Here is a 17,804-nt window from a genome sequence, read left to right as displayed (position 1 = left end):
AAATCCCAATAACTCCAAATATTTTCACACTAGCAATTAATATTCTTAATCATAACTTCGAAATTTTAATTTACTAGGAATTTTAGAGAGGAAGAATTCCTACTTAAGTGAATTATTACGCACTAACACAAATTTTTTTGAAATTCATATTTTTTACTATTTAACATTCCGAAAAAAAATCCGAGACGTTACATGGGCCAAAAGACGAGCCCGAACGGCGGCCAAAAGACGAGCCCGAACGGCGGCTGATCAGCCCAGCCGGCTGCTCCCAGCCATCCGAACGGGCTCTAGAATGTTAAGTTTTGAGTCACGCAAAATGCTAGAGATTTTAGGAATTGTGTACATAAGCGTAAAAAAAACTCAAGACTTTACTCTTTACCCATTTATTTTTCTTTTTTTCAAAAAAAACTGCCACCCTGTCCCCTCCCTCTTCCTTGTCCTTTTCTTCCTACCCTCATCCTCCCCCATATTGTGAGTGGCTATGGTAATAGTTGGTGCAACACTCCTCTTTGTATCATCGTTTGCCCCACCCACTTTGTACCCTATCTTGTTACATGTTACCAGCCTAGAGAAACATCGGTGATAGCGCAATGCCGGAAAACAAGAGTAACTCCATAGGACTTGTTTTTTTTTCAAAATAAAAAACTCCATAGGGGTTTTTACACGAATAGCAGTTTAAATAAGATATAACTGTAAAATGTGGGTTTGCTAAGTTTTGGGGTGCTGAAAATTTTGTTGCAATATGTACGGTGGCAAAATTTTGAAATAGGGACACCGGTCATATTTACTAATTTTTTTTAGCAATAATCTATATGGATAAACAAATGAAATCGCCCACCGTTGTGCAATATTCTTTCCCCATTTTTTCATGAAGTGTAATATATTTCAAGCACATTGGTGAAGTTGCAGGCCTGGAGCGGCTCTCCTGGCGTTGCTTCCTTGTCATCAAGCTCTGCTTGCTTGGAATGAGTCTCCCAAACACGATGGCTGCAGTGTAACTGGCACCAACTCTCCTTCCGAAAGCAACCCGTTAACTGACCTGGCCGTGTCTGCTTCCCACGTTACTGGATCTTGTTGCATTGCTGGTGAGGAAATTAGGCATCCTACCGTAGCTTTTCTTAATCCATTTTTAATCCATTCTCATGGGGCTGTGCCTGTGTGGTGGTTCCTTTCAGGCAATCACAAGGAGTTGTTTCCAAGCACAAGCAAAGACACATAAATTCATTGCAAAAAAAAAAACAAAAAGCGGGAAAATATCTCTTTCTTCAGTCGGTGCATGCATGTATTATCTGAAATAGCTGATGCTTGCTTGCAAGGTATAATTAGTTCCGAAGATAGGACGTGACCAAGTCATGAAACCTGTTAGATTTTTTTTAAAAAAATAAGGATGTAATTAACATCCGGTCTCTAAACTAAAAAGATGTGCACAGCTATTTTACATTTTTTTTAAATCGGGGATCTATGTGATAAATAAACGCCGAAAAATTATTCTTTCATCTAGTACAATAATAAAAAAAGGTTCATACTTCTTTCTCCACGGCACCTGACTTACTGCAGCCAAATTTATTTGGATTCCACGAATAATGCGTGTATACATCTTCATGGTGCATGGAGACCCTTTTGACTATCCTCTTTTTTTTTTACCAGTGGTCGCACGACCTTTTCAACCTCTTTTTCAGTGGAAATCTACTAGAGGCCGACACCTTGAGAGAGGATGTTGCTATCGGTATCTATCAACCTAAACGACAGCACCTCAGGAGAGCAAAATGAGGACAGTGCGTGTGTGGCCACATGCATTATTATTCGTTCTTTGCATATTTTCTCATGGGAAAACGTGTGCCTGAGATTATTGATCATGTCCGGTCCATCTCATTGTCTCCTTGTTGTGCATGTGTAGTCACTAAAAAAAGGGCTAAATAAAAATATGGAGCAATTAAAAGATCAATTTGAACTTAATCATCATCAATGAGAGATGATTAAGAATCAAGTATGCATTGATTTTTTAATTTCTTTTGTATTTGCATGAGACCAGCTTCTGTTTTTCTTGCTCATGCCTTTCAACTCTTTTCCTCCAATTTCCTACCACCATTCCTTGTCCAATGCTATCCATAGACCATAGTTCAATACGCGTACCCCTTTTGCAGAGGAGTAGTAGACCTTTGACCTTATTCTCTCCAAGAAAAGTCACCTCGAAAAAAAAGTCTTAGGTGCTAAGGCTATCTCCAACCATTCCCCCCATCCAACTCCCCCAAAACGTACTATTTACTATATTTTACTACCTCACTCTAAAAGATTCCTCCCCTATAACTCCTCTCCAACCATTTCCCCCATATCTATTCCCCCTATATACTATCACTCATTAACTAACTATTTATTTAACATTTTTGAATTTAAAAAAATCATACAGTATTTGTACTGTTATAATACACATTATCATCATGTTACAGGGCTCAAACGGGATTAATATCGCGAATAAACGGTGTGATTAGATATATAGGGGGAGTTGGAACTCACCCTATATGTGGGGGGAGTTTCAACTCCCCCCGTATATAGGGGGAGCTATAGGGGGAACCGTTGGATCGGATTTCCCCCTAGCTCCCCCGATATGGGGTGGGGGAGGGATTGGGGGGCACCGTTGGAGCTAGCCTAAGCATTTGACAAACTCATAAGCTATCCAAGTTGACACAGCTAAGCAATTGAATGATGTATGCATTTTCCAGTCCTACAAATGATCATTTTTTTTTCAAATCGATTCAAAGTTCCAAACCTTACAATTGAATTCAAAATCGTTGATGCTGCTGACTAGAGTTTTATCTATTGCGCGCGCGCTCTCTCTCTCTCTCAACTTCTGTTTCTCTCTCCTTTTTTTTCACCAACCAACGTAATTTCTGACTAAATAAGAGGGTAGTAATAAGCGAAAAAAAACGAACAAAAGGGAAAACGACCAAGTGCTTGCCAAAAACCAAACAGAGAAGGACCAAAGCAAAAGGCCATCACTGACTGCAAGAGCGAAGAGGAGATCTCCGAGAGCCGGCGCCTCGCGATTTCCGGCGATAAGGTTCGATTTTGATCCCACCCCCAGGTTCCCCACCCCGGTTCGCCCCCATCCCAGCCGCTGCTTCCGGTGGAGCACTGGAGAAAAAGATCCCGTTTTTCCTTTTCTCCAGTTGCAGTTCGTGGCGCCGCTGCCGCTCCCGCGTTGCGTGTCTCCGATTCGGCAGTTGCTGGACTGAGGCGAGTTGGTGCTGTGGGATTCGGGTTCGGATCTGCGGAGGGGGCAGGTCTCTTGCTCCAATTCGGCCAGCAATGAGGGCCCCTGAATCTTGTTGACGCGCGGCCAGATGCGGGAGGCATATTGGGAGAAGGTTTCTTGAAATCTTCGTCTGGGCTTCGTGGAGTGAGGTCCCTCTCCGGGATCGCCCGGTCGTCCTATGGGCTGTGTCAGTTCCAAGCAATTCCATGGCGGGGACGAGCATGGGGACGGCAAGCCGCGCCGGCGGCCCTCGAGCAACTCGCTGAAGCGCCTGGTTAGTTACAGTTCCAGCAAGAGGCATGAGGACCTGGAAGAGGAGGATGAGGAAAGGACGGTTGTGGCAGCCACGTCCTCTAGCGCCAGCCGCCGCACTGGGAACGACGCCAGCACTGCGAGGCTGATCCGGAAGGCTCCAGCACCGGTGGTTGAGGCTGTGGCGGCATTGCCGGAGGAGGCCGCCACTTTGGCGATAGGTGTCGTTGATGCGGAGAGGGCAGTTGCTGCTGCAGCTGGCAATTGGGAGCGGACTCCAGCGGATGTCCAAGTTAATGGCGCGGCAGAGCAAGAGCCCAGGAGTGCAGGTCCTAGGACTGAGGGGGAGGCAAAACCAAGGATCAGGGGTGTGCCCAATAGAGTCCAGGGGGAGCATGTGGCAGCAGGGTGGCCGAGATGGCTAACGGAGGTGGCGGCAGAGGCGGTTCGCGGGTGGCAGCCTCGGAGATCGGAATCTTTCGAGAAGTTGGACAAGGTTTGTCATTATGATGACTGTTACTTTTGCGACAAATTTATTATTCTTGTTTCCTTTTCCAGGACCTTCATTAGCTATCTTCTGGATCATCATTATGTATTATTGCTTATTGGGCATCACTGTTTTAGGTGGCTGATTGCTCATAGTATGTTTTGATAGGGGTTGAACTAGACATATTTCTAGGGCGCACAAGATTTTTGGAATGTTATTCTTGAGGGCTTGGAATAGTAAACAAGGAAAAAAATATTGCAACACTAGGAACACACTACTCACCGCCAACACCATTTGTATGGCAAAATGGAATTTATTTCGTATCTAGACAAACAAGACATCCGCCATCTTGTGCTGTCCTGCTAGATGACAACTTCTTTAGAACATATAATGTAACCGTTTTCTACTTTTTGTAATAGAATGCAATGTTACAGAAGAAGTTCCTTCTTACAGTTGACACTATTATCGAACCACTGATCCTAAGTGACTTCACTTTTCTCATGCCATCTTTAAATATTTCAGATAGGTCAAGGTACATACAGCAGCGTTTACAAGGCACGTGATCTTGAGAATGGAAAAATTGTGGCTCTGAAGAAAGTTCGGTTTGCCAATATGGACCCTGAGAGTGTCCGATTTATGGCAAGGGAAATTCACATCTTAAGAAGGCTTGATCATCCAAATGTTGTGAAGCTTGAAGGTTTGGTGGCGTCGCGCATGTCAAGCAGCTTGTATCTTGTATTTGAATACATGGAGCACGACCTTGCAGGACTTGCAGCTACACCTGGCTTAAAATTTACAGAACCTCAGGTGTTTACCCTCTAGATGTGTCCATTGGCTTTCCATTTTGAAACTTTTTCCATCTTATTGAGGTTTAAGTTGTTCTCACTTCGAAAAATGGTCATTTCAGGTCAAGTGTTACATGCGACAACTACTTTCTGGACTTGACCATTGTCATAACCGTGGTGTTTTGCACCGGGATATAAAGGGTGCAAATCTCCTACTTGACAATAATGGCATTCTTAAAATAGCAGATTTTGGTCTAGCTACGTTCTTTAATCCCAACCAAAAGCAACATTTGACAAGTCGTGTGGTAACATTGTGGTACCGGCCTCCTGAGCTTTTGTTGGGTGCCACTAACTATGGCGCTGCTGTTGATCTCTGGAGTGCCGGTTGCATTCTTGCTGAGTTGCTGTCAGGCAAGCCTATCATGCCAGGACGAACTGAGGTACTGTTTGGCTTTTCTTGTTGTGATCGAACTCGCAGATGGTTGCATTCTAAGAATAATGCTATATTTTCTACCCGCAATAATCCTAATAACTCTATAATATTTCTGTGAATCAGTCATTTGTTTTATCACATTACTACCTCTGGTTGGAAATACATGATTCGGCCAGATATTTGAACCTGAAGCAAGGTAATCTGGCCAGTTGGAACGTCATTTAGCATCGACCGGAGGGAGTCTTTGTTAAAAACGAATTTGGGTAAAAGATTAACGAAGAAGATGAACACGTGTTAGTTCCTTGAGTACTTGGCACGGTGAAGGGTATTTTTAGTTGAGAATTTAAACATGTCAAGGAAAATGATATGGTGTTTAGCTCAAGATGCTGTAGTTTATGCATTAAGATATCGTCATGTAGGGCTGGTAATGGGCCAGGGCCCAAGTGGTCTCTTCACAATCCTACTTGGCCCTTATACATTTTTAGCTCAAAATTGTATAGGATTAGAGCCCGGCCCTTTTAGGGCTTGGTCCTTGAATTATCTAAGTCATATTTCAAGACCCTTTACCACCCTTATCATCATGTTTTAATTTTATATCCCACAGCATGTTCTTATATTACTGACATACATACAGTTTGAGTGGTAATAGGCCTATTTTAATTTCAGATGGACCAATAGCAGCTTAAAGTGAATAATATTATCTGTAAATTTTAATATTCATGATAAATGGTCGGTTTATTTGTTCTACATCTTTGTAGTTTTAGATTTTTAAACATCAGTGTGAAACTCATTCAGGTGGAACAGTTGCACAAGATATTTAAGCTTTGTGGTTCACCGTCGGAGGAGTTTTGGGCTAATCTGAAGTTGTCCCGAGCTACCATATTCAAGCCTCAGCATCCATATCGCCGATGTGTGAATGATGTATATAAGGACTTCCCTACTACAGCTTTAGCTCTACTGGACCGTCTACTTGCTGTAGAACCTGGTAATAGGGGTACTGCTGCATCGGCCCTTGACAGTGAAGTAAGTATTGCCCCTTACATTTGTTGATCTGCATGTCTAGCTCACATGTGCACTATATTGGCTTGTCGATTTCTCAATCTGCATGTCTAGAATATTGCCTGCACTAAATTACCAAACTATGATGTATATCATACTTTTGCATTGTTTGGCATGTGTGAACTTTGACATTTTTAAAGTTTGTTTCACCTTTATCTGTGATTTTTCTTTCTTATGTTTCTCTAAGTTGCAGCCTTGGCCCTAGGTGTTCCTTTTCTTGTTTTCCTTGCCAGGAATGAATTTTACTCTTAAACATGTTGGCATGCATATGCGATGCTGAAACTGCTCTTAGATTTATGTGTTTACATCCAAACATCATTGGCATGGATCAGGTTTTCCAATCCAGAAAGACGAGTTTAGTGACATTGCTGTCAATATGTTCTTTTCCTTTTGTAGTTCTTCACAACAAAGCCTTATGCCTGCGATCCATCAAGTCTACCCAAATATCCTCCAAGCAAGGAATATGATGCTAAGCTTCGAGATGAAGAAGCTAGGAGGTGATCCCTCTCAGCAACTATGACATGCTAATAATCTGCACTACTGATCTTCTGTTTTTACATTTCTTATTTAATCCAATATCATGGTTTCGTTTACAGGCAAAGAGCCGCTGCTAAAGGACAGGAAGCTGAAGCTGGACGGAGGAAGCAACTTCCTGCACCTGATGGCAACAGTGGATTGCAGGTACTGGGAATTCACTCTTGAACTATCGAGGTCTTTTGAATGAAAGTTGATAACCATCGCACAAGAACTATATTCTTGTTCTTTTTGCTGGTGGCAAAATGATATTAGTATTGAGGTTTCGAAATATTGCTGGGAAATTATTGAACCATCAAGTACTGTACCACATGTTAAGAGTTCAATGAATTTTACCGAACACTTGGTCCATTACAGTCAGTAGCATTTAACCATTTCAGTGTTCTTTTGGAAGTTATAGGTTCTACAAATTCAATTCCAGAGCGAAATGTACCATATATAACATCTAATGCTGTTGTATTCTTCTGTTTCTTGTTACTGACTATTTTTTGTTCCATGATCTGCAGCAACGCCGAGTTCAGGTGAATCCCAAAAGTAGCAGTTACAAGTTCACTCCAAAGGAGGATGCTGTTTCTGGTTTTCCAATTGATCCACCAGCAGGAGCTGCAGACAATGGTTACCCTCAGCGTGTTCCTTTGATGCATGCTGGCCGTTCATCCTCCACTCTGGGCAGATCAAGCGGAGTGGATCCAAAGGCCCAAAGATTTCACACCTCTCAAATTGTTGCTGCTGATATGTCCAACCAATCTACTGCACCTGGGCAGCGTGGCAATGCTCCTAAGATGTCTAACCTTGGGGAAAGTGCCAGGAGACAATATTTGAGAGAGCATCGGTCCAGCTCAAGATACAGTCAGCTCACTGCTGCTGACCCTTCTGACAGGCCTGAATGGACTCATCAATTCCAAGAAAGACCGTCTTCTTCCCATAGGAAGGATGATGTGGTGGCAAATAAAGAGCCCACAGTGGTGAGTTTTAAACTTCCATGGTTGTTAAATACATGTTTTGTTTAAATGACAAAATAGTCTTTGGTCATCACATATATTAGTAAACAGTTTTCTTCCTCCATTCCCATATTCTGTTGATACTTTGTGATCAATATAAATGCTTCTGCGTTAATCTTTAGAATGAAATTGGAAATGGTTGCACATGGAGTTGTATTCCCGCTGGCATATGATGAGAATTTTTCTCCTTCTGCAGGTTAATGGTACAAAGAAGAACAGAATCCACTATTCTGGGCCATTGATGCCTCCTGGAGTGAACATGGATGAGATCCTTAGAGAGCATGAGCGACAGATCCAACAAGCGGTACGAAGAGCCCGTCTTGACAAGGGAAAGGGGAAGCACAACGGCGAGAGAGACCAGTCAGAGGCACTGCTGTATACAACTGGGAATATCAGGGCTGATCGCTGAATAGTTTGGTTGGGTTTGGTGTGGATCCCAGTTTGAGCAATCATCAAAAGCATTGAAAATGGTGTTGGATCCCTTTTATTTTTCTGTCCCTCAAGCAGAGAGGTTTTTGTTTTGCCAGAAACTTCACTCCTGATGTGGTTTGGTACCCATGAGGAAGCTGCGAAAGAAAACCTGTTCATGTAGAGATTTACCGCCCGAGTTTAGCATAGGCTGTCTGAAATATTTTCTGAAGATTTGTTGGTTATCCATAGTCTTCAATTGTATATCTCAAGAGCACACTCCCTGAAAATTGATTCATACACCTGTTTTGGCATATGACAAGAGGAATACAAATCAAATTACAGGCCATTGCTATCCTCTGAACTCTGATTTATGATGCTTGAGTGATGTATTTCCTCCTATTTGGGTTCCTCTCGACTTCCAAGGACCAAAGGCATAGAAAATTGGGTCTGAGTGGTTCAACCACTGTTTTTTTAAAATAAATGTTCAGCCACTGGTTAGTGATTGCTGAAACAAAAGCTGTATGCCCTGTTTTTGTTGACATGGCATCTTGATGCACTTGTCGTGACATGCATGTCTAAGATACTGATCCTCCAATTTGTGAGGAACGAACAATCCAAAAGTAGGAGAGTTCACAGAAGAGGGAAGTTGAGATAAAGCACCCAGAGCGACAGCTGCTGATCCCTTGGATAGATGAACAAGTTTACGATACAGGATCAATTTGGCATGGAAGAATTCAGTATATTCATCCCTAAATTTTACCTATTTAGTTGTTCCTCTTTATTTCTGGTAGATCCTTTGCTGGGAAAGGTAGTTCTGAAGCCGTTCCCTCGGCATGTCCCTATATAAAGTTAGGGAAAGATCCCTAGATTCTTCCAGAATATCTAGGAAAAGGATTGTATCTTTGCAATTCTATATTGTCTTTGCCAGGCTAGGCAACAGCTTCCATGCATTGAGAACATCTTCGATGTGCCTTCCAGTATTCATAGCCTCGTCTTCATCCATGGTTGTCCCTGAAAACACATAGGGTTACTCATCCATGGTTGTCCCTGAAAACACATAGGGTTATTCATCCACGGTTGTCCCTGAAAACACATAGGGTTACGATGTTTCCAAATACACCATAAAGCATGCTTACACAATTTAAAACTACATTTTTCTCATTACTCAACCACCACTGTGCCACTGATTCAGCGCCTACATTTATCTTCATCACTTCAGAAATATTCACCATAGGCACACACAAATAAAAAAAGATGATGTATAGATCGAGTATACACTCATTAATTCCCCCTCATAGAAGTTAAGCAAACAAGCTAAATCCGCCACCTAGCTTCTTTCTTTTTATAAGATTATTCTATTGAACTAGGTAGAATTACCAGCTTCCAAATAGCAGGCACAAACACAGGAACCAAAGATTGCACATAGTAAGTACCAAATGTTCACGTCCTAAGTTAAACTAATGCTACCAGCAATTTAGACCCATCCATGTGTTATCTTAGTATGTTTGCAGCGCGTGAGCCATCAAGCATCCTTGGCATTACTAGCGCTTAATAGTGTGTAGCAGTTGGATAACACCACATTAGCAGCCTGGGCAGCCACTTGAACCAAACAGAGAGATGTAGGTTCGGACTTCGTTTGGATCGTCGGGAGACTGCACCGATCGGTGCAAGCATCATCGCGCCTTTAGCCTCTCAAGGTAAATCACGTTTTCATTTCTTTGATGAATTTAAATTCGGCATGTGTGTGAGTTCGGAGCTTGGATTTGTTGAACTGCTGCATGTTTTGGATGATTGAGAAAGTTCATGGTGCGCGTGTGCGCGCGCCTGCATGCTGTTCTGTCTGATATGGATTCTACCCATCCTTATATCTGGTCACTAAAAGGAATCGGGTGCTCGTAGACTAAGAGGAGGATGGGGTGAATTAGGCAAACTAAAAATCTTAACATCAAACTCCAACTATTTACACATAAAATAAACTAAGACATGCTATCTAGATGTGCAACTAGTGTTCAACTAGTGTGAAAACCCTCATCTCAAAAGAGTTATGCAACCTATAGCCAATCCTATCAAGATTCTACTCTAGAAAGTAAAGGCACACAAAGATTACAATAAGTAAATGCGGAAGCTTAAATAAGGATGAGAGAAAGCAAACTCTTGTGACACGAGGATTTATCCCGTGATTCGGTTAGCCACAAATGCACACCTACATCCACGTTGTTGAAGCACTCACAAAGAGTATTGCTTCTCGGCCACCAAGTCTCTTCCGTGAACACCCACGGTCACCTTGGTCCCGGGTTCCACTAAGGAGCTTCTCCACCAAGGAAGGAGGTCACCACGTCTCCTGCACAAAGCTTGTCGACGCCGCTCCACACCAAGCCGGAGGGTCGTTGACGTTGCCGGTGAGTCACCAAGACTCCAAGGATGGCCAGCTCACCGAGTACAAGATGTGATTCTCTCCTAGAACCAAGGCACAAGGCACACAACCTTGCTCGCTCACTCACTCAAGAGCTAATCTAGCACTAACACTCACAAAGCATGTGCTAAATCTAAGGATGTGATCAATAAGCACTTTGGTTGGCTTGGAGGTGTTGAGGATGTGTTTGGGACATCTCTGAACTCCAGCAACTGCGAAATGGCTGGGGAGATGCGCTTATATAGGCCACCAACTCAGATTAACCGTTGAGTAGCCGTTATGTCTTTTTCTGCGTAGGCGTCGGATAATCCGATCTGTCCATTGACCAGGTTGTCGGATCATCCGACCCCACTGCGATCTCCACGATAGCCGTTAAGTTTTAAACCATTTGCTGAGATCATTTGTCCGACCCTCTTTTGACCATACGTCGGATCATCCAGTGCAGTAGGATAAACCCTGAATTCCAAACACCTTCTCTGATCATTGCTCCGACCATTACTCCGACGCTCCAAAGTTACCACGTCGGATCATCCGACCCTAAAGGATATTTTCCAAGCCGCGTAACAAGCTCTGTGCAGAATGCTACGAGTCATATTTGGACCTGGTCTTCAACGCGTCGGATTAACCGAGTGCTTTGGTCGGATAGTCCGACCCTAGGGTATTCGGATTATCCGACCCCAATGTGATTTTCCTGTTTCTTTGTTGCACTTGTCCAACTCGTCGCAGCGGTCATTTGGACACTCCAAATATATTCTATCTCTGCTTTTTCACTACGACTTGATGTCTCTACATTGGGTTGGACATCTCATCTCGATGGTGCATTGGACGTCTTGTCTCGATGGTGCATTGGACATCTCGTCTCGACGGTGCATTTGACATCTCGGATATGACTTGGATGTCATCCAAGGGACCTAAGAAATCCTACAAATATGATCTCGCAAGCTCGTTAGTCCCATTGATTGTGTTGTCACTCGATCACCAAAATCACTCGAAATGGCCTAAATGGGGCCATGTTCGTTACAGTCCCATCTCTCTCCAAACCTTTCATTTGTCCAGCCATGTGAAAGGAGGATTATGCCCCTGCTCCTTTTTGCTAAACTCCAGGCCCACTTGTTTTAACTTCCGGCGATTTTGAAGACTCAATTTTGGGAAATCCAAAAGTTAGATGACTCCTAGAATTAAGAATCCAGCTGATTATGAATTCTCGATTCTGGATTCTTTTTTTTTTGAACCGAAAACAATGAGGGAGGCCCCCACCGTGATTTTTTTATTAATCAAAGAGAAGAAAAGAAAAACTTACAGGGATTTACAGAGAGGTCTGAACTAGGCTAGAGAAAAAAGGAAACTGGCATCTGGATTCTAGATTCTGGGATTCGTCTGACTTTTGAATTTCTCAAAATCGAACCTTCAAAATCTCTCAGCCTCAACTACATAAATGTAAAAGATTCAGGAGGAAATAAATTTTGCAGGTAACGTGTGGCAGTAATGCTCATGCTCTGATGTGAAGGCTACCATACATACATGCAAATGGATGGTAAAGCTAGTGCTGCACATAATTACCTGGAACACATGCTATTTGATGGAAGTGTAAAGCCAACAAAGCTGCCATTATCGCTACTGGAAGCCATCACAAATAATTTCTCTGATGACCACGAGATAGGCAGAGGTGGGTTTGCAGTGGTTCACAAGGTATGCATAACCCTCAGTCTTGCAACTCAGTTATGCTTTTGCTTAGCTGCAGCTGTTCTAGAAACTCGTCTTCATGCTGACAAATGCAACCATAAATCCAGGGAACGATAGTAAATGGTATGATTGCTGTGAAGAAGTTGTATAACACACTTGATATGCATGAGAAGAAATTCATCCAAGAGGTGCAATGTCTCATGAAGGTGAGGCATAAGAACATAGTGCGATTTCTGGGATATTGTGCTGACACACAAGGAGAAATGACAGACTATGAGGGGAAGTCTGTCTTGGCAGAAGTACGAAACAGGTTGCTCTGCTTTGAGTTTGTACCTAATGAGAGTCTCTGTGAGCATATAACTGGTAGGATCAACTGATCAAGTGGCATGCTATATATGTATATTCACATCATATTTGCTTTTGTGGAATTGTTATCTACAATAGAAATATAGAAACGGCATACTGCGTGCTACACTTTATATGGCATCCAAGGATATTTATTATCTGAAACATGAAACCTTCCCACTCTCCCTTTCACAGATGCATCTTGTGGACTCGAATGGAGAGTGCGCTATCAATTGATCAAGGGAATATGCGAAGGTTTACACTATCTTCATGAGAATCATATTGTCCACTTAGATCTCAAGCCTGGTAATATATTGCTAGATAATAACATGGTGCCAAAAATTGCTGATTTTGGTCTCTCAAGGTGCTTTGATGAAAACCAAAGCAGGGATATTACTTCAAAACTGATTGGATCAATGTAAGATCTTGAAACCCTCTTGAAAGATCAGCTTTTTGGTTAGGTATGAAATATACCGTATTCCTTTTTCCATTCACCCAACAGTTTATTATATGTATTTTCTTCCAGGGGATATATAGCACCAGAATTCTACAATGGGCAAATCACATTCAAGCTAGACATGTATAGTCTTGGTGTTATAGTTATGGAAATATTGACAGGACAGAAGGGGTATTCCATGGTCGATAAAGTAAGAAAAATTATGAATTGGATTTACAAATAAAAGTTAGATTTTCAAATAGCTAGTCATACTTTTACTGTGCACAATATACTTCCTTTCTTAGACATTGCACAATATGTTTACGCATGCCAGGATGACCTATCCCATATTTTTGTCGGTCTATTGGTAAAATTTGATATCATATTCTGCGAAATGTTGTACTATATAACTAAATGGTGTGACCTTTCTATTCGGAACCCGTAGTTGGGCTTTCGTTGATAGAGTCAAGTGACAAGTGGTGTAGTAAGCACATTGCATCTAGGAGTGAAATGACAGTTTTGGTTTCAAATAACGAGATAACGGAAACATTTCTTTCTTAGTATCAATGCAACAACAAAATGTTTTATGGTTAAACAATTAAACATGCGAAGGGAAAGAAATGAATAATCTTTAAAGAGAGACTGCCAAATAAGTTATATGAGATCGATGATAATATAAATTAAAATGGCATGTAAATAAATTATTATTGACAGGGAGATAATTATATATAGTACCTATTATTTCACCTTGCTTCTTGACAAATATGGAAAGACAATTTTGATGGTGCTAGCCCTACCTACATGCTCTAGGCACACCCTAATTTTTTTTGGGAGAACATTTTATTGTTAGAACTGAAATCGGGTGGTTTGTGTGTTAATATCAACAAGTATGAAATTTTCGATACACTATAATTTCCCATTTCTATATCTATCCCTCCTTTTCAAACATATTCTAACCAACAACTGCAACTATTTTAGGTACTTGAGAGTTGGAGGAATAGGTTGGAGATACCACAGCGAGACATCTTTACATCAAGTACGATCATGTGTTGAGATAGGAATAATGTGCATCGACGCTGACCCAGAGAAAAGACCTGCCACGCAGTATATAATGGATAAGCTAAAGGAGCTAGAAAACAGTTATGAATTCAGTGAAGGTGGGTTAGCAGAGACTAAATAAAATTACTTCATTTGGGGACGTGATTTCTCGGGATGCTCTAGCGTGCTGAAGGCCTAAAGTGTCAGGGAGCATTGTACTGATTGAACCTCTTGTGATCTTACAGATGCCCTTTCAGTTAATGGCTTGGAGAAGGACTCCCATCAGAAGGATGGTGTGGCGGCAAACAAACAGCCTACGATGGTGAGTCTAACCTCATCCCAATTTACTACTTCTATTGGCCTTAAAGTTCACAAATAGCAGAGCTTTCCATGTTGTTTAAGCAATAATTATGTGTACTCCTTTAGCCACTGCAAGTAGACATTTTTCTCACATGCTGCCAAACTGTAGAAACCAGTTTGTTGGTGCCATAATTGCAACTTTTCTCCCTCGCTCAGGTGAATGGCACAAACAAGAACGGAATCCACTACTACATATCACCAACGCCGCCTCATGTAGTGAGCACCCATGAGATTCTTGGAGCGCGTGAGAGACAAATCCAACAAGCGGACAACAGATCTAAGAAGCAGTATGAAGAGTCCATCTTGACAAAGCAAAGTGAAAGCACAATCAGGGGCGGGCTCAGGATTTGGGACCTTGGTATTCAAAATTGTAAGTAGTGGAAAAAAATTTTAACAGCCCAACATACATATTAGTAGCACATGATTTAGTACTAACAACATAAATTATTCATAATCTGAATTCTGAAATTGTTCAACATATAGAAAATAGATGTACTAAAACAATAAATGGCATTGATAATGATGCTTACAAATTACAAGTTAACTTTTTGGTCCTTCATAGCTTGAAAATAATTGATGATGTCCTCATCCTTCGCTTGCAAGAAGAATTCTCTTTCAATGAATGTGGTCAAACAATTATTCAAAAAATCCTGTCCCATCTTGCTTCTTAACTTGTTTTTGATAGTGTTCATTGCAGAAAAAAATCCTCTCAACACCAGCAGTTGCAACAGGAAGAACTAGAACCAATTTGAGAAGTTTATACACAATGTCATACCGAGAAACCATATCTCTTTTAACTAGCATCATAGACAAGTCTGCTAGACTTCTCAAATTTTTGAAGTTCTCATCATTCCTCACATCATTAATATAGTTGTGTAGTTGAAAACGAAGTTGGTTCCTCTCTTGAAAATCAAAGTCATGAGGATAAAACCCGGCAAGCTTAACCAACTTCTCATTATCAAAGGCAGAAAAAGAATTAGCTGGATTGAATGCTGCCATACATCTAGTAGCTCTGTGTTTACCTCATCAAACCTGCTATTCAGCTCCTGAAGTTGCCTATCAATGACACCCAAAAACATATCAGCATGAAACCTGTGGTAATTTGTGACACCTCTATAGAACTTAGCTGATCTTTGAATAGGAATATACTTTCCATCCATATCAACAACTTTAACTTTGTGCTTCTGACAGAAAGAAGTGACATTCTTAATAAATTCTTCCCATCCAGCATCTCTTCTCAAAACATCCAATTCCAACTTTGTGAGCTCAAGAAGATCCATTGCATTTACAATATCTTGCTCCCTCTTTTGCAAAGCATTGCATAAGTCATTTGTGTATCCAAATATTTCATTCATCATGTGGAGCAGAAAAACAAACTCAAATGAGGTAAATACTCTGAGCATAGTTTGAGCTCCTAATGCCTCAACCCCTTTACCTTCTTTCCCAACTCTAAAAAGCACTTTCTTGATTGAAGGATACAAATGAATCACATGCATAACAGTTCTATAATGAGATCCCCAACGTGTATCACCTGGTCTTGCTAAGCCCATCTCTTGATTCAATCCTTGGCCAGTTTCAATTTCACCCAATTTCAGTGCTTCAATCATGTATTCAGCTTGAGCTATGCGAAGCATGCGGATTTTCTTGCAAGACATGTCTAGAACATTCAACAAATATGCAAGTTGCCCAAAAAACCATTGACAATCAATATTCTCTTTAGCTACAGCTACAAGGGTTAGCTGAAGTTGATGGGCGAAGCAATGAACATAATATGCAGAAGAGGACTCTTCCATAATTAATTTCTTCAAACCATTGACATGACCTTTCATATTACTAGCTCCATCATACCCTTGACCACGTATCTTGGATAAAGGCAACTGATATTTGATAAGTAACGACTGAATTGCTTGTTTAAGAGTCAATGAAGTAGTATCTTCAACATGCACAAGACCAAGAAACCGCTCAACAGGTTCTCCATTTTTATTGACATAACGCAAGCAAAGAGCCAATTGTTCCTGTTGGTAGGCATCACTAGACTCATCAGCAAGAATGGCAAAGCATTCATCACCAAGTTCCTCTATAATAAATTTGGTTGTTTCATGAGCACAAGCAGCAATAAGTTGTTTCTGAATCTTGTGGTCAATCATCTGGCAATTGTGTGGGGCATTTTCAAGAACCACCATATTAACTTCTTCAAAATTCCCTGCCAGCCAAGCCAAAAGTTCCCTGAAGTTCCCTTGATTGTTTGAATCCTTTCCCTCATTATGACCACGAAAAGCTAACCCTTGACGCAAAAGATACCTTATGCACTTTAGTGACCATGTCAAACGAGCTAGATACTGAGCCTTGAAATCTGCACTGTTTGAGCCTATAGACTCACGAATTGAAGTCCTAGGTTTCATGAACAAATTATATTTCTCCTCAGCTTCATTGTGAGCACTATTGATAGCACCAACATGCCTACGAATTCTGCACTTCATATTCCAATTTCGAAAACCTTCATTAATAAAAGCATCTCCACCAGGATATTTGCTACTATCCTTGAACAAGTAGCAAACAAAGCAATATGCAGCACCTGTATGCATACTATACTCTAGCCACTTGAATTCATCAAACCATTTAGGTTGGAATCGGCGCATACCTCCACATTCATGTTGGGGAAATAATTCTCTCTTCATTCTTGGTTGACATAGTCCCAATGCAATGTATGACCTTCTAACCGAATCTTTGTCATTGACAGGATAGCTTGAGATAGGAGGCCTCAATCCCCAATCATGCTCTATATTATAATTACTATCATCTACATCGCCGGAGTCAGATTCATCTATAGGCATGGATTCATCATCTTTAATTATTGAGGGATTAGCTGGTGGCTGCTGCTGCTGCTCATCTCTCTCTGCTTCAAGAGGTATGGTGTTTCTCCCACTCCCACTGGTACTCTGTCCTTGAAATACCACTATCTGCATTTGATTTTCATTAGTAGGTGGACTAACAACCTCTGCCTCAGGAGGTTTCTTTTTTGCAGCAGCTCTTTGCAAGAACGATCTCAAATCAGTAGCGGCACTGCCACCCCTCTTCCTTTTCATAGTTCAAACCTATAAATTAAAAGTATTCAAGATTCAGAAAAATTCTGACTTCATGTCTATAAGTATAGATTGCTGCTAATTTTTTCACAAATCCACAACCATAACTAATTCACCTTAGTTCACTGGATCTAGCTCTGGCTGTCTTCTTCTCCTTGCGCCCGGCCGCCCGTCCCTGCCTGCCAGCCTGCGGCCTGCCCCCAGCGCCCTGGGAACCTAGGCGCCGAGCTG

At 41.5% G+C, this 17,804-nt stretch overlaps 2 protein-coding genes and 1 pseudogene across 2 annotated transcripts; 2 read left to right on the top strand and 1 right to left on the bottom strand.

The window, feature by feature from the left end:
- The first annotated feature begins 2,932 nt into the window (after nt 1–2,932).
- LOC120677696 (probable serine/threonine-protein kinase At1g54610) lies at nt 2,933–8,570 on the top strand. Its single transcript, XM_039958863.1, has 8 exons — nt 2,933–4,001; nt 4,515–4,799; nt 4,900–5,217; nt 6,006–6,233; nt 6,666–6,766; nt 6,866–6,950; nt 7,310–7,768; nt 8,001–8,570. Exons 1-8 carry the CDS (start codon nt 3,432–3,434, stop codon nt 8,211–8,213), a joined length of 2,259 nt encoding a protein of 752 aa, XP_039814797.1. The 5' UTR covers nt 2,933–3,431; the 3' UTR covers nt 8,214–8,570.
- A 3,573-nt stretch (nt 8,571–12,143) lies between these two features.
- Nucleotides 12,144–14,868, top strand: LOC120679720 (annotated as a pseudogene).
- Nucleotides 14,869–14,934: 66 nt separating this feature from the next.
- LOC120679719 (zinc finger MYM-type protein 1-like) lies at nt 14,935–17,143 on the bottom strand. Its single transcript, XM_039961378.1, has 3 exons — nt 17,132–17,143; nt 15,513–17,030; nt 14,935–14,952 (listed from the first exon to the last, which is right to left on the bottom strand). The coding sequence occupies exons 1-3, from the start codon at nt 17,141–17,143 to the stop codon at nt 14,935–14,937; spliced, it is 1,548 nt and encodes a 515-aa protein (XP_039817312.1).
- Between the last annotated feature and the right edge of the window lie 661 nt (nt 17,144–17,804).

Source organism: Panicum virgatum, chromosome 6N, assembly GCF_016808335.1.
Source record: "Panicum virgatum strain AP13 chromosome 6N, P.virgatum_v5, whole genome shotgun sequence".
Taxonomy (NCBI): Eukaryota; Viridiplantae; Streptophyta; class Magnoliopsida; order Poales; family Poaceae; genus Panicum; species Panicum virgatum.
Note: the sequence above shows the minus strand (reverse complement) of the source record. Positions and strands in the feature narration are given on the sequence as shown.

Bases quoted from the DNA above. Each gene is read 5' to 3' on its own strand.
- LOC120677696 (XM_039958863.1), top strand. From the start codon at position 3,432: ATGGGCTGTGTCAGTTCCAAGCAATTCCATGGCGGGGACGAGCATGGG. The intron at 4,002-4,514 runs GTTTGTCATTAT...TAAATATTTCAG, and splicing joins CTTTCGAGAAGTTGGACAAG to ATAGGTCAAGGTACATACAG. The intron at 5,218-6,005 runs GTACTGTTTGGC...AAACTCATTCAG, and splicing joins TCATGCCAGGACGAACTGAG to GTGGAACAGTTGCACAAGAT.